Source organism: Aspergillus mulundensis, assembly GCF_003369625.1.
Source record: "Aspergillus mulundensis strain DSM 5745 chromosome Unknown scaffold_7, whole genome shotgun sequence".
NCBI classification, from domain to species: domain Eukaryota; kingdom Fungi; phylum Ascomycota; class Eurotiomycetes; order Eurotiales; family Aspergillaceae; genus Aspergillus; species Aspergillus mulundensis.
Window position 1 is genome coordinate 737,577 of NW_020797895.1, and position 27,679 is coordinate 765,255.

The window sequence follows — 27,679 nt, forward strand, 5'->3', positions numbered from 1 at the left end:
CCCATGCTCTATGGCTCTGGCAGCTTGGACGTTGGGATGCCCGATACAGAGGCGATTCCTATCTGCCTGGCTCCTCCAGTCGCTTCACTTGCCTTAGCGAGGGACGACCGGGCTACTTGCCAACGATGATATCAGGGGACCAAATCTTCCGTCTACAAGTCTGTAGGACGGTCAGACCTCTGTAATACCGACCTTCTCGGAGGCAATTCAAACCCTCCAGTGAACAGCTCCGGGCCATCCGGATTCAAGCTCTACTGGAGGAGTTTTAGATAGACACCTCAGTAATCAGGCATCAAAGCCAGCGCATCAAAGCCGGCATGTGACTCGGAGTCGACATCTCAGTCCAATGCCAACCGTCATCTCCGAGCCTCTGCGATGCTGTTCTTTCTGCAGGTACATGTGATAGCACCTTGGCTCATCTCAGGTACGAATTAACTAACCAAATAAGTCCGAGCACGGTCCAGGATGATGCAAACTTTTCTCTCGCTTTACGAAACAACCACGAATTAGAGCAATCCACATCACATCCACCAGGGTCGAGAGCGAGCTCTTCGAGCCCGACTCATTCGACTCCTCGAGGAAATTCCCATTCCGCGCGCATGTTCCACCAGTTTGCACGGCATGACGAACCTCTCAACTCCCGAGCCACCCAGACTCTCGTGGGGTTGTATGGTGGAAACAGCGTGGTGGCGGATTTTCACCCTCGACAAAGGAATGCAATTATGCAACCACGGCCGGGATAGCTACCAAGACGAATTGTACTCGGAGACAATACCCACGGCTTGCTTGCATTCTGGTTTGCCAAGGACAAATTAACATAGAGAAAATCTTCCGCGATTTACATGGGTGCTGTCAGGAACACATCGGGTGTGGTTGCGAACCGCTTGTTCGGGTGGCCACGAACGCTGGTCGGTCTCGCCCGTACGGCGCCTGTTGCTGGATCCACCACAGAAAACTGCCGAGCACACCGTGGTTTCTCACTCCGAGTCCTCATCACCCATGGCAGGTGAACTTTTTCATTGTTGGAGTTTACAGTTTACTTCTGGTTCCTGGTGCCTGGCTCTCCGCGACATCTATCCAAGCCCAACTACCACGGTCGCGAGACATCTCTCTTTATCCTCCTCACAAGATGCAGAAGAATGAACAATGACAGATCCTCTGCTCAGCCATGCCCAGCAAAGCCCAGCGATCTAGAACAGCATCGACGAGAGTGGACTCGCGGCCTTGCGAGATTTCCTTTAGTGTTGGGTGAAAGAACCGCCAGCCAACGGTTTCAGGGCTCAAACGTGGCCCCAGTCTCAGGAATCAATTGTATCGTGATTGGCCACGACAGCCAGGTACCAAAGTCACTTATCCACCAGCGCAGTCTCTGATTGGCCGTGGGAAAATATGATGGTGTGCCTGAAATCGGCACTAACGTGGCGCAAGTCCATCAGAGATCCAGCAACAATGAATCTGATGTCTCACTCTTTGGCCCACCGGGCGTCGGCCAGCTCGAAAATCTTGACCAGCGTCCGAGGTTTCCGCGAGATCCATGTGTTCCTGATGGCGGAGATAAATAGCCTGTCCTACCTCGCTCATTCTCTCTTTTCTTTTTGCAACACAGCTCATTCATTCCTTGAAGAATTGAGGTTGAACCTCCCACCATCCTTTGAATCACACTCCTTTGATCAGACTCTGTCAATCCTTGAACCACTTGGATCAACCTCGTCACCAACTACAACAAGAAAACCACTCTTTCAAAATGCTTTTCAGCAAGATCCTCAGCCTCGCTGCTACCCTGGCTACTGCCTCGGCCCTCCCCGTCAACGCCGTCCCGCGCGGCATCAGCGGTGGTGTTACCATCATCAACAATCTGTCCCAGGACGTCTACCTCTGGTCCGTCTCGGCCACCTCGTCGCCCATGGTGACCCTGCCCTCCGGCCAAGCCTACCAGGAGACCTGGCAGACCAACCCCAACGGCGGCGGCGTCTCCATCAAGCTCGGCTGCACCCAGGACGGCTCCGACGTCTTGCAGTACGAGTACACCCAGGCCGGCAATGTCCTCTTCTGGGACATGTCCAGCATCAACCTGAACGCGAACTCGCCGCTCATCGCCGCGGGCTTCGGCGTCACCATCGACGACAGCTCCTGCGACACCGTCACCTGCGCCCCCGGCGACGCCAACTGCTCCGAGTCCTACCAGTTCCCTGACGATCACAACACCCGTGCCTGCTCGACCAGCGCTGCTTACACCCTGACCCTTGGTTAAGCTCAGGCGGCAGACCAGATGAAAGCTTCCTCGAAACGTCAAGTCGCTCTTTTATATCCCGACGTTCTCTTGGACACCTACAACCAGGCTGGCCCTCGCCCAGGCAGGCGGTCTTACGACTCATGACGGATGCGCTCTAGCAAGCGCTCACGGTTTTTATGAGAAAGGAACTTGGCGCAATGGATACAAGATACCTTGGGTTGGACACTTTGTTTAGTTTAGACCGAAATGAAAACTTATCAACTTGATGAAACTTCAAAGCACGCGTAGATATCGTAGCCGACTTCAAACCCTACTGAATTGACTTGGACAATCGTAGAAATCTTCCTGTCTCCTGTGCTTGCCCAGTTGAATCCCGAAGTGCAGAATCTGTCAATGCGATTAGTCAACTGGAATTTGCCATCGAACGGTGTTCCTTCGGGCGAGGAATCGCTGGCCGTGGTTCTATCTTTAACCGTTGCCTCTCTACCCCATCTATAGCTTCCGAATGGATACTGTCTAAGCGCTTGATTCAAACAGCGATGAAACATGCGTTCTCCATCCCCGTCACCTCTGACGAACGCGGGGTCAAAGCTCAGCCGACCGCTGTGCAGAAGGGCGGACCATGGGATCCCATTACTGGAGTCTCAGAAACCGTGTCGAAACAACTCGATAACTCAATTCACCGGCCGACCTGGTCAGACATGCTGGGCTCAGCAGGCATAAGAAACTTGTGCAATTGCATCCGGATGGATGGTTGGAACTTCGGAGAATTGGAGAATTGGAGTCGAGGTACATCATCGTAACGTCGCCGGCTCCACGTTGCCGGTAAAAGCAGCGATGGAATTTGGCCTCGGCTACCAACTGACCTGAAGGCTTGGCGTTGGCTGATCGGAGCTTGTTTCTTGACACTGGCCTGTTTTGATGAATTCTATTAGCTATTCCAATTTATCTTTGAGAATGTTCTGCTCCATCAACATTAGATGGTATTTTGAGCGTGGGAGTGAACGTGAGACTAGTTCGACTGATGTCATCCATCGATGAACACCCGGATCTCCCGATGAGGAAAAGAATACACAGCCAACTCCACTCCACTTGACATCCACCGCGATCACAATGGAGACATTGCGTAACGTTGAATCAGCGGCTGCCGCACAGCTTGGAAGTACCTGCCGTACTCCGCGGATATCTGGATTATGTGATGCCTCCGTTGTCGGTTCCTGTCATTATTTACAGTGTACCTGCCCCTGACGCCGTCCATGGCTCGCTCCACCTAGCTTTTACCTGTTACTATTGAACTGAAATATGGCGGAAAGAGAGCCATCCAGACCACGGGCTCAGGTATGTTTATCCCATCTGTAGAGTGAGGATGATTATTGACAGCCTCAGTCCGAAGCAACTAGAGTCCGAGATGAGGAGCGAACGCAAGCACGCCCATCGCCAACACGCAGCGCCGGGGGTCGACGGGCATCCGGTCTGGCGACGGAAGCCTCTCGAGGGTCAGGCCTTCGTCATCGCAGCACAGCACTCTCACGACAAAGTCGTAGCAACCGTGTCCCGAGCCTGACGTCTCGAACGACCCTTGCACAACGCACTGGCGGCAACTTCACTTTTGCTGGACCGGAGGATACGTCTCAGCTACGGACAGCCCATGAACCGTTTGTGCATCCCGGATACAGCGATCTCAACCCTGAGTATGAGCAGCCTACGAACACGAAGCCCGTGTGGAGTTTGGCGAAGCCTCTGCCTCGTGTTGTGAGGCCGGGGATGGTCCCGACGAAGGAGGAGATTCTGCAGAGTCGTGTGAATGAGCGCCCGCCGCTGCCGGCGGAGAATTCTCAGAAGCAGGGCCTTGATGTTGACCCCAACGAGCTGGAGGCTGGGCGGATCGAGAAAGCTGATCCGAGGAAGATGGCCGCCGAGGTGGACGATGCGCGGATGCAGCGAGAGAACAATTTCGTGAACAAGATCCTAACTGGTGAAGCCGGCACGTCGAGGCTATCCCGTACAACGTCTGATGCGAGGAGACGGCCTTCCGGCGTGCAACTCGAACGACTCCCATCAGAACAACTCTCTGCCGTCCCAGAAGGTGAGGGCCACTCCAGCCGTGACTCGCACTCCGACGAGACAGGTCATGACCTAAGTGATGAACCCCTCCAGGACATCCACATCCCAGAGGAACCCGCTTCACCAGACCTCACTCCCAACCAACTCGACATCGATGAAGCCGCGTACCCTGAGGACCTGCACCCGCTCATCCAAGACCTCGTCGAAGACGAAGTCTACAACAACCACACCGTCTGGAGCGTCATCCGCACGCACCACCGCGAAGCCCTCGCCGAGTCGCTCGCCGTCTTTATACAGCTTACCGTCGGTCTCGCTGCAGATCTCAGCGTGACGCTCGGCGGGACTACAAACCCCAACACCACAGCCTGGGCCTGGGGCTTCGCGGCGATGATGGCGATCTATATTTCTGGTGGTGTGTCCGGTGCACACCTCAACCCCACAATCACCTGCATGCTCTGGTTCTACCGCGGGTTCCCGAAAAGCAAGATGCCGGAATACTTCGCGGCGCAGTTCATCGGCGCCTTTGTAGCTGCGCTGGCGGTGTACGGCCTGTACCACGACTCTATCAACGAGTATCTCAGCATCAGCACAAACAGCACGACAAACGTCATCAACTCCTTCATCACCTCCCAGCGCAACACCTGGATCAACCCGCAAACCGCCTTCTTCAACGAGTTCCTCGGCACCGTCGTCCTCACCGTAACCGTCCTCGCGCTCGGTGACGACCAGAACGCGCCGCCAGGAGCCGGCATGAACGCCCTCGTCGTCGGCCTGATGGTCTACACGCTCAGCATCACGTTCTCGTACCAAACCGGCGCATCGCTCAACCCGAGCCGCGACTTTGGTCCGCGTCTTGCGTTGCTGGCGCTTGGGTACGGAGGCGACCTCTTCCTCAACCCGTATTGGTTCTACGGCCCGTGGGCTGGAAGCTTCTGTGGTGCGTTCATCGGCGCTTTCCTGTATGACTTTATGATCTTCACTGGTGGTGAGAGTCCGGTGAATTATCCGTGGGAGCGGACCGAGAGGGCGATGCGGAGGAGCAAGGAGAAGTGGGGGAGGAGGCTGAGGCAGGGGTTCAGGAGGCAGAGGAAGGGTGAGAGGGAGGCGGAGAAGGTTGTTGGCTAGGTTAGGGCTGGTGTCTTACCACCTTGTAGGCTTGTACAAATCATCCCTGGCATCTTCTTGGTCGGGCTTGCTTTGCCAGCGATTGTTTTGCTAGTGTATTATACGGAGATACGAGGAATGAATAGATCATGACAACCCACCCATTTATGGGACACATCTTCCATCCGGTTACCCAACTTACCTCCCTCCGTACCTCATGTCTCCGTCCGTAAATCAACCATCACCATACAATACTCACTCACGACCATCCTCCCAACCAACACAAACCCCACAAGAAACAACCAAAGCAAACAATTAGATTCCGCTAGGTAGGTAGCCATAGCTACACGATGCGATAGTCCCTCAAGGTAAATATCCCGCTCGAACCGAACCGAAAACGCTCATCATTCAAACTCCCTCTCCCCCCCTCTCCCCTCCTCATCTCATCTCCCCTCTAAAGTGAAAGGAAAAAAGATCACTTCTTCGCCGCCTCCACAAACCCCGGAAAACAATCCTGCAGCGTCTTGCTATGCTTATTCGCCGCGTGCTCCGTGAGCGCCGGCCCGCGCGTCGTCTTCAGGAACGTCGCGCGGCACACGACGCACTGGATGTCTTTTGCGGCTTCGTTCTGCGGGTGCCGTTAGCAAACCTTCGCCCACGAGTACGTGGAACAGGATGGGGGGTGGATGGGGGGTAAGGGGAAACGGGGTCAGCGACGTACGACTTTCAGCTGCGATTTGCCGGCGCCCTTGGTGTCTTTTGCGTTGCGCTCGCGCTTGGAGGCTGCTTTTGCGCCCTGCGTGAGCTTGTCAGTTGGACTTGGATCATGAGTAAGGTCGTACGGAGTAGGCGCGCGGTGGATTTAGCCGGTAGATCATGTGGAGCGGTTGGGAGGTTAGGCTGGTGGGTTGGAGGGGAGGACTTACGTTGCCCATGATGAATTATGTTAGTGGGTGATGGGGTGAGAAGATGAGGATTTGAGATTGAGGACCTTGAGGTTTGCCTTGAGGGTGTTTGCTGAGATGCGGGGGAAATTGGACTGGAGGTTTTTTTTTTCCAGCTTATCTTTTTTTTCCCGTTGTTGCTTTGCGTTTGCCCCCGCGGCTGACTATCCCGCTTTCTGTCTAGCTTGTTATTGGTCCGTGGGCCAGGCCCGGACTTTGGCTGGGCTGGCCGGAGTTAGTGCCTACACTACTTTGTTGATGGTCATGCTGCATGGAAGCTCCATGAATATCAAGGACTGGATGGGACAATCGGCTTTGACATCCACACAATGAGGCGGATAAAGAAGCTTTTATCTGAAGACGGACTGACCTCGTTCTTTTGTCCAAGATCTCTTTGTGACCTGCTGCTTAAATACACTCCTTTCCTTCGTTTCATGTTATCCATAGCTATTCCACTATTCCACCACAGGACCTCACGAATATTTGACTGATCATCGCACCAAACAGAACCTTCCACTGATCACCCAGAACTAACAAAATCAAACAAGATGTCTCCCCCTTCATCTTCCGCATCCAAGTTCACCTCCAAAGCAGCCCGCCGCCGCGCTCGACGCAAGAACACCATCGACAGCTACTCCCCCGACGACTACGACTGGGACGGCGAGGCCACACGAGCCGTCCACACAACCATGGCTCTCCTGAACTCCAACCGCACCCCAAGCCCCGACTCCTCTGAAGAATTGTTCCCCTCGGCCTCCGACCCCTACCTAGATCTGGAGCTGCTGATGCCCAAACCGCCGCCCGTGCTTGCGGAGCTCGAGAAGATCGTGCAAGGTCTCAAGGATGACCCCATTGAGGTGCTTGTTGAGCAGGGGGTAAGGAACCTGGAGACCCTCCGCATGATTGGCATTCTGCGTGATGCGGAGGTGCTGCTCTTTGAGGGGCAGCCTGATGCCGCGAAGGAGAAGGTTGCTCAGGGCATGGAGGTTGCGATGGCTCTTGATGATGAGGAGTACCTTGGGCGCTGTGGGGTGCTCATGGATTGTGTTGAGACTCTGAGGCGCTGGCTGCAGCAGCAGCGGGAGCGGGAGGAAGAGGAAGAGGATGAGGGGAAGGGGAAGGAGGTTGTGCGTGCTGGGCAGAGGCCTGGACTTAGCCGGCGGTCTTCGGGGATATCGGAGGCGCCGGTAGGTGAGATCTTGGGCGACTTCAAGCAAGGAATGTATGAGGATGAGAGCTGCTGGATTGATGAGGACGAAGAAGACAGTGTTGCGGTACGTCCTAGTGACAAGCAAACAGACCAAGGGAATCGTCATCTGCAGTCTCCAGGTCCAGAGGAGGAGAATGAAGAGGATGACCTCCAAAGGTACGAATCCCGATCTGCCTCCACTAACTCACAGTCTGCATTCTACGTTGAAGAGGAATCCGAAGGCGATGACTCCGCCTGGGAAACCGAATCAGCCACCAGCTCCGACTCCAACGAGTCCATATCCCGCACAATAACCCGCAAACGACTAAGCTCCGCCCTGGACCCCTCAACCTCACTCTTCTACACGCACAACCACAAGATAAACCGCAAACCATACATCATCCACAGAACCCCCATCACCGGCCCCTCCCGTCCCAAAACCTGGATAGACTCCGACGTAAACGCCTGGGGCGACGAAGAATTCTGCCGCGAGTTCTGGCACCCGCACTCCAAGACCATCCTGCTCCAGGAACCCGTCATGGACTGGGACATGGCCTGGCTGGCCAAACACTCATGGTCGCGGTTCTTCCCGCAGAAGGACAAGTTCACCTTCCGCTGCTCGCCGTCCATGAACTCCATGGCGCCCCGCGTCCGTAAGACGGATATCTTCCCGCGCCAGGAGTGGGAGTACCTCCCCGACCAGAAAGCGTGGAGCGAGTTTCAAGCCGGGACGTCTCCCGACGAGCAGGTTACATTTAGCTTTCTGGAGTGGGAACGCGAGCGGATCCAGGATCTCCTGGATGCTGAGAAGGGGGGTGTCATGGCGCAAGCGCGAAAGGAGCAGATGGAGAAAGACGCGGCTGAATCTGTAGCTGATAAAGCTACAGACGGTAATCGGCGTGGGAATCCAGATCCTGATGCGAGGCAGACCCGCCTCCGTAAGCTGTTCACCAGCCTTGACGGCGCCGCTGACTATGACGACGAGTATTCACCCATGGCCCTAGCCGACGAGGAGGTCGCCGCCCAGGAAAAAACGCTCTCTTCGCGCATCGCCGCCCGCATGAAAACCAATCCCGACGAAGACACCGAGGCTCTCCTTGCCGACCCGGAACTCATTACCGCCGCGTGCCAAATCGCCCGCGCGACTAGAAAAATCGAACGCTTTTATGGGAGCATGGACACCAACGAGGCGGATCTCGAGATCGATAGCGCCGAGGAGGAAGAGAGGGTTGCGGAGCTGGCGAGGAATATGCTCGTGAATATGGTGGACGATGTTCAGCATGAGATGTTTGATGAGTTTAAATTTCGCGAGATCGTCAAGGATAGGATCCGGCTCTGCCTGAAGGTTTTTGGCGTCGTTGTTGGTGTCCCGGTTCTGGGTTGGGTTTTGCTTGTTGTGGGGTTGTACTATCAAGGTTTGTAAGGCTGTATGTTTATAGGTTGGATTGCGTTGTTCTATATGTTTTTGCATTTTGAATTTTTTGAATGAGAAGAGAATGATTTGCACTTATAATGCGTTAATATGGGCCCGGGTCAGCCGTCTGAGCTTTTCCGAGCAAGTACCATAGAAGGCGGGGACAGGATTCATCTCCCCCAGTGAGACGCTGAGTAGACATTATAGGCTCATAGAAAATGATAGCAGAGAGCCTCGCTGATTCTTGTGCAGCATTTGCGTGATACCATGACCATAACCCGGAAATGACGACCTGAAGCCGAGCCGGAGGCCGAAGTTAGGGCTGTCGATCTGAACCAGCCCTAAGGGAGCCTGACATACTCTATCCAAGTGCGTACACTGAAGCCCCCCCCAAATTGATTGTGGCATGTGAGTAACCCTAGCATGCTCCTTGTATTCTAGATCTGTAGCACAAGTAGACGGCTTGATTTCATCCTGCGAGCCCAGCTACCAAGGCTACGAATGGAAACCCCATCCATACATAATATCGACCCAGATCTTGATGGAATACGGTAGACTCTAACCCCCCGGCCCCTTACACTGGACACTGGCAAAACAATACCACACGCCCCAGCCCCATGCTATGCATACCGTATGCCCTCTCAGCCCTCCTGCTCCAACCGTTCCTGCCATACCTGGTATTCTCCCTTATGCATTGCCAAACCCGAAGCCCCATCTACCGTTGCGGGTGTCCAAAACACCAGCCCCCATCCCCACCCTCAAAAGCAACAACCACTCCGCTCTCATGATGGAAATGTATTCGTATTCCCCCTGGCCTCGCTGCGCTCTCGTTCTCGGTCGCACGCCCAGCTTTGCTTTCGCTATCGCCATCGCCATCGCCATCGCTCGGTCGACGTGGCCGCTGAGCCGGACACGCTGCGTCTTCGCAGCGCGTGAATTGCGATCCGGCTGGTGACGTGCGTAGTCGGTGTGTTGCGGGGATCAGGTTCGTGGGTGCGAGGAAGAATGTTATTTCCTAGTTAGTTTACGTACCGAGCGCAAGAGTTAGTAGAGAACATCGATGGCAGGGGACGGAGAGGTGCGGTGAAGTGAACGTGAACGTGAACATGAACATACATCGCGCCGTCCCCCGTCACCATCGATATCAACGAGCCAGCCGTAGTAGTGGATCCTTGGAGCTCTGGGGGGAAGGCATGCGTTAGCGTTAGTGAGAAGTAGCGGAGGGGATACGTGGACCGGGCATGGATAGAAGAGACGGGCTCGCGGTGCAGCCCAGGTGGATGGGAGTGGGAGACATACCCTTCCCCCGGCCCTCCGGCTCGCCCGTCCCCTCCCTCCAGCACGAGCTGAACGGAAACACGGATCTCGGCGGTTGCGCCGTGGCTTAGGGATGCGGACGCGAGGGGTAAGGGGTGGGCCATGGCGTCGGGTATAACAAATGGATGACGATACTGCTAGAGAGCGAGCGCAGTTGGATTATGGATTAAAGGTGGGCGTAGAGCGGATCTAGAGTCGAGGGTCGATGCGATGCTTGCGTGGATGATTGGGTGCGAGAGTACCATGCAATAAGAGAGGAGGATAGAAGGTTGAATGAGCGCTGAGGACGAGAGATTTCTGGCGATGCAGGGTCAGGGCGTCCTTTATACAAGCAACAATGGACATCTTGCTGGCCTAAATTGGAAGAGTCCATGGCCTGTTTATGGCTGGGTGATACCTATGTCTCAACGCCTTTGTTCTGGGAGAAAGGATTGCCGCGGGCTGTGCAAGTGCACAGCTCTTGCAAGTGGTATTATGGAGGCTCATGCAGGTGGTATTTGATGGAATAACTGGTCTTTATGCTTGCAGTAGGTAGGGTGCTTTACTACAGAGGTTTTACTTTACGAGATCCTGGATCTAGAGAGTTAAGATGCATGTGCATATGCACGCACAGGTTAGGACATGGAAGAGGCTCGCTGATAGCTAAGTGTGGAATGACTGCCAGATGCATCCCGATACGTAGGAACTACAAACGCCAAATGTACTTCGTTCATTCAGTCTATCTACCAAGGAGCCACGACTAGGGCATGTCCATATCCAAGCAACGCCACCAAACAGCTTCCTCTTAGTTTGTTGTGCATCTTGCTAAACAAGCTGCTGAGCACCTTGCTGGCCACTTCCCTGACCCCTAGCAAACGCCAACAGCGTCCAAAACACTCAGAGTATTCCCCCCCCGCGTCTACCCTATCCATCCACCAAATCATCAGGAAAAGCGGAATAAACACAGAGTATCCGGATCACCTGCTGGAGAGAGAGTTCCCGCTTTGCACGTCGGGGGTATATTCATCTTGTGGATACGGCGGGTGAGGAGGGCAGGGCGTCGGCGTCGGCGTCGGTTGCGGAGGGGAGGACGTCTGCGGGGACAGCGATGAGGATCCCCTGCGCGGCGACCTTGTAAGCATGGTTTCAACAGAAAGAAATGGGCAAGACTTACATTGTCTTGATGCTCTCTGTTCTCTTCCTCCTTCTCCTCCTCCTCGTCGTCGTAGAAAACCAACTCGCGGGTGATGATATGAGCGGCCGCTCTGGCAGAAAAGAAGACATACTCCTGCCGGGCGATGTAAAGAAGAAGCAGAAGGGCCAGCACGCAGAGAATAAGTTGAGAGCAGATGAGAAGGGTGGCGAGACCCTTTACGTGAGGAGGTATTTTTTCCACTTCGTCCTGGGACTGGAACTTGGCCTTGGGCTTGGAATCTCGTGCGGATGGACGGGTATCTCTCTTGTTTGGGCTGCGGGTAGGGCCACGGTGAGGTTGAGGCTGAGGCTGAGACTGAGGGCCGGTGTAGACGTTTGGATAAGGTCGGGCGCCGGTCGCGCTAGGTGTGGGCAGTGGTTCCAGGGGAAGGGCGTTGCAGGAGGATATGGCGTCGATCGCGGAGCGGTCTAGTTCGATGGGCACGAAGACGAGGGATTCTTGCGCGGTGGGCTTTTGATTGTTAGGTTGGATGGTGAGAGGAAGGAAGGAGGGTAGGGCTCACGTTGTCTTGCTGTCGATTGACGTCGTGGAGAGCGAGGCCGCATTTGATACTGTTCGGGATGAGACTGGAGGAAGAAGGTTAGTTGAGGAGTGGTAACGAACGTTGTAGTCCGGACGATTAAATAGAGTAAGGTAGGTAGGGTCGGGCTGGGGGCGCAACATACTCGTCATTGCAATTGAGCAAAAAGTGGCAGCGGACTGTTCCCTTGGGCTCGATGCAGGCGAACGAGGTCGTGGCCATGATGATGGCAAGAAGACAAGGAACGAAGAACATGGCCATCAGGAGATGGAGTGGCAATGAAGGGGACGTATTTGCTGAAGTGCTTCGGTAGATTGCCGGGGATCTTGGATGTTGAGAGCTTGAGAGCTTGAATGCTTGAATGCTGGGAGCTGGAGAATAATGGAGGACGATTTCCGGGGGACCCAGAGCATCTTATGTCTGGCATGGCGAGAGATGTCTGAGCGGCGCAACGTCATCTCTGGAGGATGTCTTAGAGCAATTCGCCTGGCGGAAGAAGAAGGTTTCCTGAGGAGAGGGCTGCTTGAGACATTGGCTGACGGGGCTGATGCTGGATACGCCGGGCTTTGTCCATGTGTAGGGAAAGTAAGACAGGGTAGAACGTGGCGGGTATCTCCAAAGCTAGATCAAGAGGAACAGGGTCTGGATTCATGAGCTGGGCGAGAATGTGTCACTCCGAAAATAGGATGTTCTGGACGCTGGATAGGTAATGATGGGAAACGCTGCGACGGCAAGGTGCGTAGGGCAGATCTCTACCATGTAAGCCGACTACAGTCCAAGAGACACTCAAACCAAACGATAGATTTAGACTGGCCTAGATATCAAGAGATCCCTACATACGCCCATCCTCAGGCGAACATATCCCAGATCGACAAGTCCCAGGCGTAACTAGCAACACCCATAGCGCTGACGCTCATAATAACCGCCATCAGGAGGTTAACCGCGTTGTTATCCAGGATATCGTGTCCGCTTTCCACGCGCCGGCTTTCGTGCTGTTCCTCCTCGCCCTTCTCCGTGCCGGCCGAAGTCCCGGTAACCCTCGTTCCCTTCAGCGCGGCGGTGTTGGCAGCGGTCTCTGCGTTTCGGAGTTGAGCGCCCGTTGCGCCGGCGGCGGGTCGGAGGGTTTCTGCTGCGCTTCCGGGCTTCGTAGAGGATGGGTGGATGAGGACCTAGGAGAGAGAGCTTGTTAGTCGCGCTTACCGCTGAGAATGGGTGCGCTGCGTACCTTTTGCCCATTCGTCCCCTCCACGATTTTCCCGCTCCGCTTGTCAACGACACTGGCTTGAAGGAGTCCGCCTAGCACGCTATCGACGATGCTCCCGAGCGTCCCCCAGGCCGTGGTCGCGACGATCAAAACCAGCCGGTCCTTCACCGTGCTTCCGAACGAGCCGCAGAATGGCAGGAGAATCGCCGACGTGAGAGCGATGGTGAATGCGCCAAATGCACCCGCCAGGATACCCGTCCCAGTGACACCACCGTTTGTACCCGGGGGAACGACGCGAAGCGTAGGCGAGATGATGAGGCGCGGCTTGGATTTCGAGAGGATCCCGAGCTCGGAGGAGAATGTATCGGCGGTGACGGCGGCGTAGTTACTATCGGAAGGTATGTTAGCATTCTCTTTTCACAAAATGGTTCGCTGGGTAGCATACGCGATAATCCCTACAACAAGCAAATCCGGCGCATGGCGCCCGCTCGAAAAACACCCCGGTGCACCATCCTTGTTATTCCTTAGGACCCATGCGTGTGCGAGAGCGAGGACGGAAGCGACGATTGAGTTTGCGAGGACCTGGATGTGCGATCGGGGGCCTTCGCCGCCGGCGGAGCCCGTTGCGGAGAGGGTGAGCTGCTCTTTGATGTCATGTTTCACCTGTGAGAGGGTCGGTTAGTTCGCGGGCAATTCGGGACGGTAAAGGCAGCAAAGGTGAGATAAATACCCTCGTAGCTTTAGTCGCGCCGAGATAGAAGATGAGGAGTAGAAATAGTGGCAGCGACCACGGATCTAGGGAGTGCGCGATAGCTGTCAACGCTGCGACGACGATGCCGAATGGCGTCAGTCCCTTGCGGGAATAGGCGCGGTGGACGAGGGCCACGATGATGGGGATGGAGATGTAGGGCTTCATGGCGAGGAGCTAGACGATGAGGAAAAACTAAGAGATGAAAAAAACCATGGTCTGGGTGGCCGGTGAGATTTAAGAGGGACGAGGTGAGGTGTGACAGCGGGTGGGGCAGCTGAAGCTGAAGCTGAAGCTATCCGGACCTCCGCCGCGGTCCAATCAGCGGCAGTTCCTGGCATGCCAAGCCTTGAGCCTGCCATTTCCATCTTTCGGTCATCTGTTGAGCTCTGGCCTACACTTGACAGCCTCTACATTCGATTCGCCCCAGCACCGCGGAACTGCCGGAACGAAAATCCAAAAAAAATATATTTCCCGCATATAAGCATCAGGATAGATTAGCACCTGTTCTATGTTCCACTGTTGACGCAGAACCAAGGATCATCGAGCCGGGACCGCAATGCATCAGCGCCCGCTGCGTCGTCTTATCTTTTTCTTCATCAAGAAGACAGGTGGTGTCCTTTAAACTGCCTTGATACCACTGGTGAGGGCGATATCCAACTAGCCAGTCAAGTGAAGAGCACTCAGCTGACCGTGCCCGTCTGAAGAGCCCAAAGACGCCGCAAGCCGTCCTGGACCTAAACCGAGCTGCCGTTTGCTAGGTACCGAGGATTAGACTCATGCTCATTGTCGCGCAAGGTGAGGGGACTAAGCCAGAGAGGGGGACAGGATCGAAGGTGGGCTAAGATGTTGGGCGTAGGGACGAGGGTCTGGCATCGAAATGTGGAGGACTGAAGTTTAGTGAGGAGATGGAGAACTCAGGACAGGGGGTTATAGAGGTGGGTGGTTACTCGTTGTGCTACCTTGCCAGCCAGCCTTCTCCTTGCCCCTTGCGTCTCAACAGGGACGTGAAGAGACCTGAGGGTGCGATGAGGAGATGGGGTTGGGATAGTCTGTTTTGACTAAAGGACAGGGAGGCTCCAGGTTGTCCAGTTGTGCTACCTCAACCAGCCAGCTTCGAGATAACCCATCCCAACGAGTTCAGCCAGCGACGACAACGGGATACATCCCGCTGAAATCGAAAGTCCCCGGACTTTCCAGGAGGTGAAAATAGAAACCAGAAAAGTCAATGACTGACGTGCTGACAGGCAAGCTAGATGGCAAGTCCGCGTCCGAGAGCCGTCCCATCGTATCTGCTTCATCGGCATCTTCTTAATCATCTTATCGCAGCGTTCGTACGACACTCAGCTTTGTCTAGTGCTCCCGAGACAGCATAAGCAATGGACAGCGGTTCGTGAAAACCACTGTGGAGCTTCCACGGCGTCATACGGTCGTACCCCTGTGCCCCTCTGCCATCCGATCGAAAACAGCAGACATCTCACGCATAGTCTTCAGATGCGAGCATCGGTTTCCAACGATACCAGCCACGCAGCCTGCCGGACAAAGTCGAGAATCAGGCCCGCGGTCGCTGCTCCAATGAACGTTGCCATGGACGTCCCGACAGCGGCTTCGCGCGGGGCTGGGACCACCTCTACCCCGAAAATGGCGAAATTATACCGGCTTCTCGGGATTGGAGACGGGTTGTTGGAGCTCGTGATAGCCTTTGCGTTGGCAGTCGTGGCAAACATACAGACTAACTCGGACGCCGACGCGATGTTCGCTGGCAAGGTGATGCGCGCTGCCGTTGTTGCTGGCCGCCGCAAAAATCAAGATGTTTTTGTGCCAGGCTTTCGGATTTCTTGCTGCACTCGGTCGTGAGGCTTGTTGAACCCCGCGAGCGCCATAATATCGACCTTCCAGACAGTGCGGGCGCACTTGATTGCCTGTTTATTCTTAGCGTCAGACTAAATGTCAAAGGAGGATAGGAACATATGTCACCGGAAATGCGGACCCGGGCGTCGACGTTGCCGGAGGAGCGCTCGGACACGCGAGCCACGTATTTACGGATTTCTCATCACTCTGCAGGCGAGATTGACGCCTGTTTTGCCCGGCCCTGTGCTTCTGCCAGCCTGCGACTCAGAGTCGCCAACGAAGCCCCGATACCCGTGTATTATTCCGCATGAATGCGTCGGCTCAACGCCGCTGACGATGATGGCAACTCGTACAGGTTCTCAATTACCAGGAGGCGCACGAAGGAGGGCGCAGAGCTCGCCCAATTTCTTGCACCAGCCGTCGGACGAGGCTGATGATGTTCTGAATGACATTAGCGCTGGTAATGTCTCTAGTTTACCAGTGACTCACGCTGCCATTTACGCCGCCCACGTCCTCATCGTCTTCCCATTTTCCTGGCCCGCTTTGCTGGAGAAGATTGACCAAGGCGTCGTCACCTTCTCGCGGGCGCAGTCCAGAGTCAGTCATCTTGCCATCATCGTCATGAACGTCGATATCGGCCCCATGAGCTTGGAGAAGCCGTATCATGCGGTGGTTGCCCCTCTAGCAGCAAAGTGCAGTGGTGCCGTCTGCAGCACTGATGAATAGGCCTTATTGTTGATTTTGGCCCCCGGTTCAGCAACTCCTTCGCAGCTTCCAGCTGCCCGTACCGCGCAGCAACATGCAGCGGCGTCTCCCCATTGATCTCCCGGGCTTCAATTTGTGCATCAGCATCGAGTAAGAGGGGATAACCCGGATGCGCCCTTTCAGCAATCCGCCACCTCATCTCCGGCCTCATCCTGCTTACGCTCTCTATCGACACTGCCTGGCCCCCTCCCTCCCCATCTATCCCGCTCGCGTAACCGACCTTTAGTGGGCATCATTATCCTCGACCGCGTTCTCCGTATCAGCAAGCGCCCTGCACCCCATTCCGCAGACCGCTACAATCATCAGCCCTAGGGGTGGAGAAGGTCTTGCGTTTCAGAAATCCATCAAGCGGTTCTGGTGTTTTGGGGCGCTGGATACGTAGATCTCCCTGCCAGATGGCGAGTACATTGAACAGAGCTTGGAGGTAAATCCGGTCACAAGTTGGATCTAAAGAAAGCGTGAGCGGAGTGTCTTTGGCACCTGGGCTGTTCATGACTACAGGGCTTGCCATTGCGAGGGGCGCCAAGGACCAGCCTCATCCATCTGGTAAGGGCGTAGCCGTGAGAAGTATGAGCCGTACGTCATGGGGGCGACGTATACTGTCGAGGACGGGGGGGATGAGAACGTCGAGAAGATGCTGGCGGAGGAGGGGGTCAGCTTTGATGCTGTCTTTCGAGAGGAGGATGATGATTTTGTGGTTATTCTTGCTGAGGAGACGTAGTAAGAGGAGACCAAAGACGACAAAACTTCCGTTATTTTAACGCGAAGCCTGAGCTGACTGATTCAGATGCTCGATAGAAGCAAAATGACAGGCTCATAGGACGAGATGCATATCAGTTATCCTCTGCATCGGTACACTTACCACGGGCGTTTCAAATCCTCTCCTACCCCAAAGCTTCCTGACCTCCACTCGGGCCCTACGTTTGCAGCTGGCATGATGGCTGCCCGAAAAATCTCCCCCGCGCAGGGTGAATTCGCGTAACTGAGAGTATGAGCTGTGACTACACCGTTGCATTTTTGTCACTGGTTAGGAACCACATTGGATTCAACATGTCACATTGCCTCCCGAGGTCCCATTTCATGCCCGACATGTTTACAAGTTGCCGGAAGAACAGGATCATTTCTTCACTTGCCGTGTTCACAGGTTCCAATCGATGCCGGCTTGCCGGTAGGTGACTTTGACTTGTCAGCCCTGTCTCTCCCCTCGCAGATCCGTTCAGCAAAGCCCCGGTGTCACTCCAAGAATGCTTTGGGCTACAATCTGAACACACGTCAAGCTTCATGGTGAAGCCTACGCTTCAACCACTAGGCACGACTGGCACGCTGAGCCTCAGACATCCCAAACGACGCCACCACCAAGTCCTGAGAGACTGAGGCGCAGGTGAATGGCGACGCCTGGAAGGATGCCGAACTGGCCCGGCCTGCGACGTACGATAGTCACTATGCCTGGTGACCCGACCCGGAAGGTAGGGTGTGTAGTTGGGTTTGAGACTTCCTAGTGACGTCCGGGGGTCTGGAAGAAACGCTGACGTTTTTCCTGCTTTGCTCCCAGCCGTTCACTCTTTTCATAGGGCTTGATACCGCTGACAAGCGATGAATAGAGACAAGGATTTCCGCCATGGACTTGCCGACTTGAAGGACGACTTCACCGCGCCAACGACAGCCGAACCTGCATTTGCTCGCCCCATACTCTAGATTATGGCACTCGGACTGTCACTCACTGCGCGCTTGCTGGAGTGAAGGTGATCTTTGAATTGCTCGGTCAGGGCAAACAAGGTAACGGTATAAGTCACCACCATAGGTAAATCGAGTATAGGGTTCGCTATTGTGCCCCCGCAGTGACTTCTGAAGAGTGCAGGGCGTTGGGCGGAGACTGAGAGGTATGCAGTCCCTACACCCGATTGTTCAGCCCCATGGTATTGTGATACGGCCGAAAAGAGGCGAGGGGAGGCCAGCAGTGGACGTTGTCTCTCCATCCAACGCGTGTCTCCAAGCGCTGCAATTCGCGCGAGCAAGAAGAGGCAAATGGAGGAGGCCTGCCAATGGAGGCAGATCATCGTGAATCCATTATTTGCTGCACCTCAACAAACCAGTGACTTCGGGCAGTGAACCTACGGATGACAGATGAATTGCATCAACCCCATTCCCCATTCCTTCGGGTCAGGTAGGTCACTACTTTGGTTAATACCCCTTTCACAGACTTGCCCCCACCGCCGCTGAGGGCGTCGAGCGCGGGGTATAAATAGTAGCTTGCGCCCGCTCGAAACCTGCGTCTGCTTTTTCCTCTCTCCCGTATCTGCGACTTTTATTTGCTTGCCCATGCTGGTCTGGACGACGAAGGCCGGCTCCCGCGTCGTCTTAGCCTTTATCCCTTGTACGGATTCATACACTGCCCATCGTAGTCTCTCCCCACATCCATGTGCCCTTTCCCCTCATACTGTCTTCCCTGCAGGGTCTGTAGAATCCGCGCGCGTCTTGGTCTTTTGCCAGACGAGACTGAGTATCTCAGGTACTCTAACCCACTGCACCTTCCGACAGCCCCCTGCCAACCACCTGAAACAAGCAGTGCGATGTCTCGCTCGATCAAATGGGCGACTTGGTCACGGAGGTCGACGGATGTGTTCCAGCAACACCAGACGACCGCATGATAGAGGTCATAGGATCCCTCGCCTACCGTGGGTAAACACCCCCGTCGTCCCCGAGTCCCTGCACGGCGTCAAAGCCCATCGCGGCATCTAATGCTCGCCCAGCTCAGTGTCTTGGTCAAACAAGCCGTGCTAGACGGGCTTGTGCTTTGTCTTCGTTATTGAGCTGTGTAGCCTGTCGTTGTAAGCTGTACCTGAAGCCGTAGCTGGAGTCGGTTCGACTTGCTGCCCCATGCAGCAATGGATATCTACCTTGAACATGGTTAGAGACCCGGAGCTTTTCTAAATACACGCGCAAACAGAGCCAACCCCACAGACCTGGGGCTCGGCCCTGTGACTCCGACTGCATGGAAGAGTCAAATACGAGGTTGGTATGGCGTGGGCTTTGCTCAGTGCCATATGTAGGCGCAGGCCCCTCACCCTGACGGTACAATGTATTCTTTTTAACGCGGCATACAGATGAAGCACTGAATATTGAACGGCACGCGAGAAGCTGTTTGGATACGTTCCCGAAGGGGTACGTGATCACTCAGCTCAAACCGTCCAGCTCGCTCTCGACGCTGGTGCACTCGCCCAAATCAAGATACGTAAGTCTCCAGACTCCATGTGGACTTAGCTAACGAACTCCATGGGACGCATCAGCCAAAGGCCTCGTGGCTCCCTTGCCGTCAAGCACAGCGGCCAAGGGCCCGAGGCGGAAGCGGTACGGGCAATTATACCAGGTTGGAAGCCACCTCCTGGAATATATGCGTCTGGCCAGGGAAGTCTCTTTCAGGCTCAGCGATGCGCCGAAGTCAGACGAGCCGTTCACCGTGGCGATGTGGAAGAGCCCAGAGGCTCTGATGCTCGGTCTGAATGACTTGAAAGCCTTTCAGTTGGCCGTCCGCCGCCGCCTGCTCCTCTTTGGTATCGACCCTGGTGAATTGGGTAAGGACCTCGAATATTGGCAAGATTTCTCCGTCCATGGGATTACGAGGAAGCAGAGCGGAATCAGACAAAGCTGCCGGGACCTCTCGAACGGGTTTGGAAAAGGAGGAATGGGTGAGGGTCGGGACTAACTTAGGAGCAGCGTGTCGCTCCGCCGGAAACAAGCCGGAGGCTTACACGTTTGTGCCGGGGATGGGGAGGACGAGCACGACTCCGTCCTGTCCGGACACGGCGAGGATGAATTCATTGACGCCAAAAGACACCGGAGCCACGATTAAGGCGTCTTCTTCCAATGCGAAAAGCAACCGCAAGCGGCCGGGGCGGGCGATTCGGCGGGCTCTGCTGTGGTCGTCAGCGAAACGCCGTCAGGTCAAGCCGCCTGGAGGAATCCGATGAGCGATTTCGTCATGACGATCACGCAGCGCAGCCTTTTGTGGCGAGTGAGAGGTCCTTAGATGATGGGGATGGATGCAGCGTTCTGTCCGATATCGTGGGGGGCCGACGGGCCACACATACCCTAGAACCCCCTACCGACATTCACCAAGGCCACCACAGATATCTCTAGACGCCTGGACACGAGACGCCACCAGAACAGGTGGAACGCATATGTCACCCGGCGGCCAGCTGATCTACTTTTACCCTATCCCGATTCCTGCCCCAGCAGAGAGGATGCGGATTCATGGTAGGACAGTGAGGCCTTATCACCCTCGCGGACCAGCCAACTGATGACGAGCTCTGAGCGACGGGCATAGTTCTTCTTGTGCTCCTTGCTATCCTATACTAATTATTTGGAAGTCTTATTGCTGTGGCATCATCATGCGAGATGCATCCACCCTTCCTGCGACAATGGCACACCGGACTCTCCGGGATAACTAAACCGCTCGATTCAATGAAGCCGTCGCAGAAGTGACCGAGGTCTTCCAGCGCCGTCAAAACTTCTCCAATGGAATAGAGAAAGGTTGTTATGCCCAAGTTTTCCCAGGCGGCTGGTAGCAGGACTTTAGGTAAGCACCCTTTCCCACCTGGGCATCCTGCTACTACTTCCAGCAACCTTTCCTGTTGCTGCTATCAAGCCTTTTGATACTGGACTGTGTGTCAACCTAATACCCCTAGAATTTCCTTCCAAAGCAAAGGGGAAAGCTCAACTCTCCCTTAAGATTCCAAGTTCGGTTCTGACGGGCCGGTACATATCCACGGATATAGACAACGAAGTTCGACGGCAAACCTAATGTTGAGGAAATCCCACTGACTCAAGCCGGTGGATCTGATCGGGCTTCCAGTCGGCGCCTTCCACCAGCAATGACGGACAATGATGATCGTTTGCGGTAGAGCAGGCAGTCCTTTCGGCACTGGGAGATTGGGTTACGGGCACGATGCTCTGAAATGGAGAACGGACTGGGCCAGAGACGACATCTGCCTTGAGCGTCACGCATTACTATAGACATTGGGAGAGGGCCATCAGCGTATGTGCTGCCAACGTGAATCTGTCCCTGGCTCATACTATGTTCCTTCTAGCCCAGGGCAATATAGCAGGGGCGCGGAAGGGCTGGAGACTACCCGATGTGATAACGCTAGCGCTGGGGATCTTTCGGGTGGTCTGTCCTCCGTTGGACGAGTGTCCTCGGGCGCTTTCCTGGCGCTCGCGAAACGAATCGTTCAGGAGGGTGAACTGGATGAACAGTCCTCTGGTTCTTTCGGCTTGGCTGGTCTGCTTCGCTGCCCCGTAACCCTATGGACGGGGAAATTTTGCCATGGCCATTTTCCATTGCCATGTGGAAAAGTCCTGAAGCGTTGATGCTGGGACTAAATAATTTAAAGGCCTTTTAGTTGGCGGTCCGTCGTCGGTTGCTCCTCTTTGGAATTGACCCAGGCGAAATGGGCCAAGATCTGGTCTATTGGCAAGAGCAAGCTGCGTCGCAGGGGCATTCGCCAACTGGAGAACTCGGTAATCTCGCCGCCGCATCCACGTCTGCTCTCCAACAGCGAGATCATGCTCTCTGCGCTCTTCGGCCTGGCAGACCTCAAGCATGGATAAACGCACTTACAGAGGTAGGTAAGTCTCCTCCCCACTGTATAGTACAGGTGCTAACTTTTTTACTTGCAGAATTACCAAGGCATATACTAGCCTTGAGATAGAAAAGAGGCTTCTTAATCTTAGTGAATTTCCCCCTTGTTAGTTGTTGGTGCTTGCCAGGCAAGAGAAACACGTACTAAGGAGCCCAAGCTAGGGCAGACTAGCCTTGGCCGCGCGGCAGGACAGCCAAGCAAGTAAAAGCTTTGTCTTCAATGGGCTTCTCGCAGAAGATGATAGACAATGCGCGCCTAGAATGGTGGACGAAGCCATATAACATTAATAAGCTCAAGAGCATTTTTGCAAGGTCCCCCTGCTTGGGCTGCCCGAAGGCCCTTGCTTTGCTGTTAACAAGAATAAAAGGTGGTCAGGCTAAAGTGCTTTCCATGCACCCGCCGCTCATTGCGGACTGGTTTTTCTCCTTGCCAGCTAAAAGCTCTGTATCTGCAACTGCTGGAGTCCCTGTTGCTGCCCGCCTGCTCTTGGGAGTGGTCTTTAGTCCTTTACCCGGGGTCCGCTTAATCTCTCCTCGCTGTGCCCTCAACGGCGCTATTTTACCTTGGCCCGTACAGAAAAGCAACGGGGCAAATCCGAGCTTTTGCTCTCTAGGGGCCAGAATTCCGCTTGTTCTTGTGATCTGTGGAGCCGACGGATACTCAACGAACGTGGACCGTCGACAAAACTTGCTTCTGCCGCATTGAGCAATCCACAGACTTCCAGCAACATCATGTCATCCCGGGCGCCCTAGCGAGGCAGTCGGCGAGGTAGGGCGTGTGAAGCCGAAACGGTCCCTTGGATGCGTGGCGGCTGTGCCAATCTGCCATACCTAGGATGGACATAACAAACACGTTTCGAGGCGAGCGACTTCAACAAGCTAACTCATGTGCCTGTAGCTACCTAGGGACCACCGTGCAGCATCCCACTTCAATATCCATCGCGTATAAGACAAGGCAATAGTCTTAGGCAGAGACTGATACGCATGCCTCATCTCATTGAGACGTCGTGTTTGAATATGCCGCCACTTCTCCTGATCGTTGGACAGCTTCACAAAGGCGCCTTCCAAGTTCTTGATTCCATAAAAGCATTACTCGGCTCGCAGTTGATGTGGAGCGGGCTGTGAAGGACGGAAGAGGGGCCAACGCGATACAAGGGTCGCTGTCTCTTGATGACGGAAATGCGTTCAGAGCTTTTGAGAATATCAGATCTCGTTCGTTTTCGCACCGCCCTCTTATCATATTTTAAGCCACAGCTCGCCAGAGACAGGCCTCCAAGCACCTCCACGGCGCAGTTTACAAAGACCAGCTACACTGCAGTCCCTGATGGCGGTGTAAGGACCAAGGCAGCCAGCTCCTGCTGGGTATCATGGAGGCCAAGGCCTGTGTTTGTTATCAGATAAAGCCAAGATTTTGATATAGGAAAGGTCCGAAATACCAGATATGGGACCTTGTTACCATACGAGGCGGTTCGGGAGTTAGAGGTGCAGTTACCCACTGGGAATACCGTGTGATCCTGTTCATTGGCGGAATAAAGGTGTTACTAGGACATGTGGAGTTAAAGAAGAACACGGATACGCCTGCTACTCTGGATAATATCCTTAAAATAGCAGCAGAGCTTAAGGAGCAGAAGGACCTAGTTAAGGTAGTAACTAAGAAAGCGCAAGTCACTCGTTGTCTGATCATTCTAGCTAGACGTCCCAGTATTTACTACTATAACACCAAAAACTGGGAAATTAGCATTGCGCAAAATAACCTTGCTATGGTTGGCCACCATTGCATTCCCGGCCCATGATGCGAACTGCACCGAAGAGCTGGACTACGTGTATTGATAAGGTACCCTGGCAATGCCAGGTTTCGAGAGCGGACTGGAACCTGGCCCGCTCTCAACTCGCGTGCAGTCCACCACCCCAGCAGACATGGTAGACGCCTTCTAGATGCCGTCTGAAGCCAAGTGGTATAGTCAACCTTGGAACACGTGTGGCCGATGTACAGCTTGGCAGGCTCTACATTCCAGCCTCCCAGCACTCCAGCTTGATCCATGTGCAGCCTGAACCGCGGTTGATTGCCCCTATATTCATTGTTGGGTCTGTGGCGACCGACATCCTGGGAAGCCCGAGTTCAGACCTTATGGTATACCGCGGAACCACGAAATGATCTACCTGCATAGGCTATACTTTGGGGGCCCAGAGCTTTCCCAACAGAAGGCATTCCCTCGGCAGTCGAATGCAGTGCATGCAGCAGGATACGAGGCACCCTGGCTGGCCACCCTGGCTGGCGGAAGGAGTACTTGCCCGGCCTCGCAAACTAGACTCAAAAGACAGCTTCCAGTTCAAGGTGAAAGTGCGTCCTGTGCTTTGGCATGGATTTATGTATGGTCAATTTTTGCCCGTCTGTATTTCCTCACCTCCCTGGCCTGCGAAGCAGGTTTTAGTTGGTGGAAATACCCAACTCTTGTCCTCATGGGCCCTTCCAAGTGTCGAGCGTTAAAGGACTTACTTAGGTATCACTGTAGGGCAGTGTGCGCGAACGGCGTGGAAATATCAGGTTGACCTGGCCAGTCTCGTGCAGGCCGCAAGGTACCTGGGGGTTCCTCTCCTGTCCGGATTCGTTACGGACTGGCACGGTAATTTGAAGAGATCCCCAGCACATGGTTGGATGCCGCAGGGGCTATCAAAGTTGACCGCGGCATCGATACCACCGAGGACCGGCAGTTCAAGCAGTCAGGCATGAAGGCTGGCACCAAGATCAAGTTTTGTGTCAGACATCCTATCCCTGACCATGACACGAAGACCATTACAGAGAATGGCGGCTTTTTTGCATGGACGATCGAGGGCGGGCATCTTGCTCCCGCCGCTTCGACCAATCCATGGATGACAATCTGGTTACCTATCAAGATCAAGTCAAGATCAACCCCAGCAAGCACGACCGAGTCGTGATGGTGCGTACAAGGCGTCGGGAAGGTCAAGCACCTCAACATCTTAATCTCATACTTCAATGCCTATCACTCGAGGCCGGCCCTGGACATCACAGCACGGTACAAGAATATCAGCGGTGGAGGCTCTCGTTGTGCACGGTTAAAGTAGGTATAGGGACCGACGAAATGCGGGAGATCAAGGCCGGGGCCATCTAGGTAGAGAGAATCGGGCACTACAGCAGCCCAATGGGACAGAATGCCACCAACCATCAAGGCCAGGCCAAGCTTGCTGAATGGCAGCGTGTCGCTTTGTTGAGTTATCCGGCAATGCATTCAGCGAGTAGGTAGACAAGGACAGGCTGAAGGAACCGAACGAGCAGGAAGGCAAGAGCACTAGTCCACTCTTCTCAGCCTATTTGCAACATCTAAGACCAAGTCAAATGGAATAAGCGAACAGGAAGACGACGATACTAGTCTTATCAGCCTCTTAAACTATAGAGCTAACCTGCTTGCAGCTCCCACACCAAAAAGCAGGGCCCCGAAGCTGAAGGCTGTACTTCCGCGGCGGCGCTAAATCATGGGATGCAGTTGGATTGGGCCTATGCATGCCCTTCTTGCTAGCCACTTGGCACACGGTCTGCAGTTAAGCTACCAATATAAGGAATATGGGAGGCACCCCCGCCCCAACTTTTATCTCGTTCTAAAAGCCCGCGCCACCTTGCCCTAGATCAATGAAGCCGTGAAGAGCATCATGTTAGCCCCCAGGCACACCGTATGGTATCATTACCGAGGTGGCCACTTCAGAAGCCAAGTTCTAAGCCAGCGTCGAAGTGTCAAAAAGATAGGTATTCCGCCCGAACAGGACACAGGACTGCATGTGAGGAAGATCCAACCTTCGGTTATACGGTGGAGGATGAAACTGAAATGCTACAAACGACCTGACCTGAACCCAACAAGCTCCAGAATTACTAATAACTTGCATATCACATCGCAGGCGACAACACCGCGGTTTCTGCTTTGCTTTACAACGAAACTCCAGGCAAACAAACCCTACCTAAAATAGAGGGTCAACCCTAGCAGGGCGCCGGCGCAGAAAGACCCTGCTGCAAGCGTGGCTTTCCCGACGCAATGACTCACAGACACATTGACAGCTTACTGGATTGTACATTGCAGCCAGCCCTGGTCACAGCATCAAGCGAGCCGCAGCCGCCTTAAAAAGTGGATATTTAAAAGGTTTTAAGGACAACGTTTCTAGAACACACCATACATACCGCTTTCAAAGTAGCATCCTGCGATAACACAATAGAAGGACGCCGTGGTCCGCTAGAACTAGTCATCCATGGGTAAATGCCTCTTAGATAAATGGATGGACAGGGCCCTAGCTGCGGATCTGAAGCCGACATCTCGAAGGCCCTAGGTAAAGGCATTAACTGGAAAATGCTACCATAAACAGCTTCGCCCCTTGGTTTTCACTTTAAATGGCCAGCGCGTATGGGCGGCAAACATCGTATCGATGTGTAATTCTGAACACTCGATTTGATATATTCCATGGCTTTGAATATATTCTACGCGTCAACGGTTAGAAGCATGCTACCAGCCTACGTTGAGAATCTGGATATTGCTCTTCACACCGATGGACAGGTGGTCAGTTAAAGCCAACTACACTTTCTGTTGGAGGCGTCAAGGAGTACGTCGAGTGGGTGCAAATCTCATTGATGGAACGGCTCCAACGCGCTGGCTATCCTTCCACAATGCTGCGCAGGAATTACCGGAGTCATCCGGATATCGTGGCTTTTTTTAAACAGGGTTATCTACAAGAATAAGCTGATTCCTATGGTCGATCCAAAGGCCTATACGGAAGTCGGTTTTGTCTGGGATGATTGGACAAGAACACAACCGGCATTTGCCCAAGCCGGGTTGGAGGGCAAACGACGTCTTTCCATCACAGACTCGTCCGTTGCCAAGAATCCCGAGAACAGCTCATCCTGGCACAATGAATCTCAGGCAGATGCTGTTCGTGGGTTTCTTTAAAAAGGTCCTCGCTCACCAAGTAGCCCGCGCAGAAACTATTGACGGCGAGACCTACAACGTCACGAAGAGCATTCGGGGGGAGGATGCCCTAGCTTGTAGACGCTGTCTCAAGTTGCTAGAACTCATGCACAAAGACGAGAACGAAGGTATCTACACTTTTGCAGGGGAAATGGCTTTGCAAAGCGCATACTCTCGGGTGGTGGAAGTCGTCCTCGCTGATGCTAACCTTAAGTTGTTGCCACAACCTGCGGGAATGCATACAGAGAAGGACTGAAGTCCTTCGATGCTCAATACATGCTGATCGACGAGGCCGGACAGAGTTCAGAGTCCGATACCTTGATTCCTTTTACCATGTTTAAGAACCTTCGCGGCCTCACGCGTTGAGCGGAATGCTCGAGTTTGCCCAGTCAGCGCATTTCTGCATTCCTTAAAATATCCCAAACCAACAACACGATATCTGTTCCCGTGGACTGGAGAGTCCTCCATCAATGGTGTAACTGTAAGTCCCACACAGCTAGAACCACCCTTGGAACAATTGTGAACTATT

General features: G+C 54.2%; 8 protein-coding genes across 8 annotated transcripts; 4 read left to right on the forward strand and 4 right to left on the reverse strand.

Annotated features, from left to right (window-relative positions):
* Positions 1-1,744: 1,744 nt before the first annotated feature.
* DSM5745_07140 (putative antigenic thaumatin domain protein) lies at positions 1,745-2,251 on the forward strand (the record flags this gene model as incomplete). The annotated part of the gene is made up of 1 exon (XM_026749156.1): positions 1,745-2,251. The coding sequence occupies one exon, from the start codon at positions 1,745-1,747 to the stop codon at positions 2,249-2,251; it is 507 nt and encodes a 168-aa protein (XP_026602246.1).
* A 1,284-nt stretch (positions 2,252-3,535) lies between these two features.
* Positions 3,536-5,422, forward strand: DSM5745_07141 (MIP/aquaporin family protein; the record flags this gene model as incomplete). Its single annotated transcript, XM_026749157.1, has 2 exons — positions 3,536-3,571; positions 3,620-5,422. The coding sequence occupies 2 exons, from the start codon at positions 3,536-3,538 to the stop codon at positions 5,420-5,422; spliced, it is 1,839 nt and encodes a 612-aa protein (XP_026602247.1).
* Positions 5,423-5,876: 454 nt separating this feature from the next.
* Positions 5,877-6,336, reverse strand: DSM5745_07142 (uncharacterized protein; the record flags this gene model as incomplete). The annotated part of the gene is made up of 3 exons (XM_026749158.1): positions 5,877-6,029; positions 6,123-6,197; positions 6,328-6,336. 3 exons carry the CDS (start codon positions 6,334-6,336, stop codon positions 5,877-5,879), a joined length of 237 nt encoding a protein of 78 aa, XP_026602248.1.
* Positions 6,337-6,893: 557 nt separating this feature from the next.
* On the forward strand, positions 6,894-8,957 carry DSM5745_07143 (uncharacterized protein; the record flags this gene model as incomplete). Its single annotated transcript, XM_026749159.1, has 1 exon — positions 6,894-8,957. The coding sequence occupies one exon, from the start codon at positions 6,894-6,896 to the stop codon at positions 8,955-8,957; it is 2,064 nt and encodes a 687-aa protein (XP_026602249.1).
* Positions 8,958-9,663: 706 nt separating this feature from the next.
* On the reverse strand, positions 9,664-10,369 carry DSM5745_07144 (uncharacterized protein; the record flags this gene model as incomplete). The annotated part of the gene is made up of 3 exons (XM_026749160.1): positions 9,664-9,963; positions 10,065-10,128; positions 10,248-10,369. 3 exons carry the CDS (start codon positions 10,367-10,369, stop codon positions 9,664-9,666), a joined length of 486 nt encoding a protein of 161 aa, XP_026602250.1.
* Positions 10,370-11,267: 898 nt separating this feature from the next.
* Positions 11,268-12,241, reverse strand: DSM5745_07145 (uncharacterized protein; the record flags this gene model as incomplete). Its single annotated transcript, XM_026749161.1, has 4 exons — positions 11,268-11,363; positions 11,419-11,910; positions 11,963-12,026; positions 12,126-12,241. 4 exons carry the CDS (start codon positions 12,239-12,241, stop codon positions 11,268-11,270), a joined length of 768 nt encoding a protein of 255 aa, XP_026602251.1.
* A 587-nt stretch (positions 12,242-12,828) lies between these two features.
* Positions 12,829-14,100, reverse strand: DSM5745_07146 (DUF92 domain-containing protein; the record flags this gene model as incomplete). The annotated part of the gene is made up of 4 exons (XM_026749162.1): positions 12,829-13,149; positions 13,206-13,572; positions 13,630-13,847; positions 13,915-14,100. 4 exons carry the CDS (start codon positions 14,098-14,100, stop codon positions 12,829-12,831), a joined length of 1,092 nt encoding a protein of 363 aa, XP_026602252.1.
* A 12,834-nt stretch (positions 14,101-26,934) lies between these two features.
* Positions 26,935-27,406, forward strand: DSM5745_07147 (uncharacterized protein; the record flags this gene model as incomplete). The annotated part of the gene is made up of 2 exons (XM_026749163.1): positions 26,935-27,118; positions 27,156-27,406. The coding sequence occupies 2 exons, from the start codon at positions 26,935-26,937 to the stop codon at positions 27,404-27,406; spliced, it is 435 nt and encodes a 144-aa protein (XP_026602253.1).
* Between the last annotated feature and the right edge of the window lie 273 nt (positions 27,407-27,679).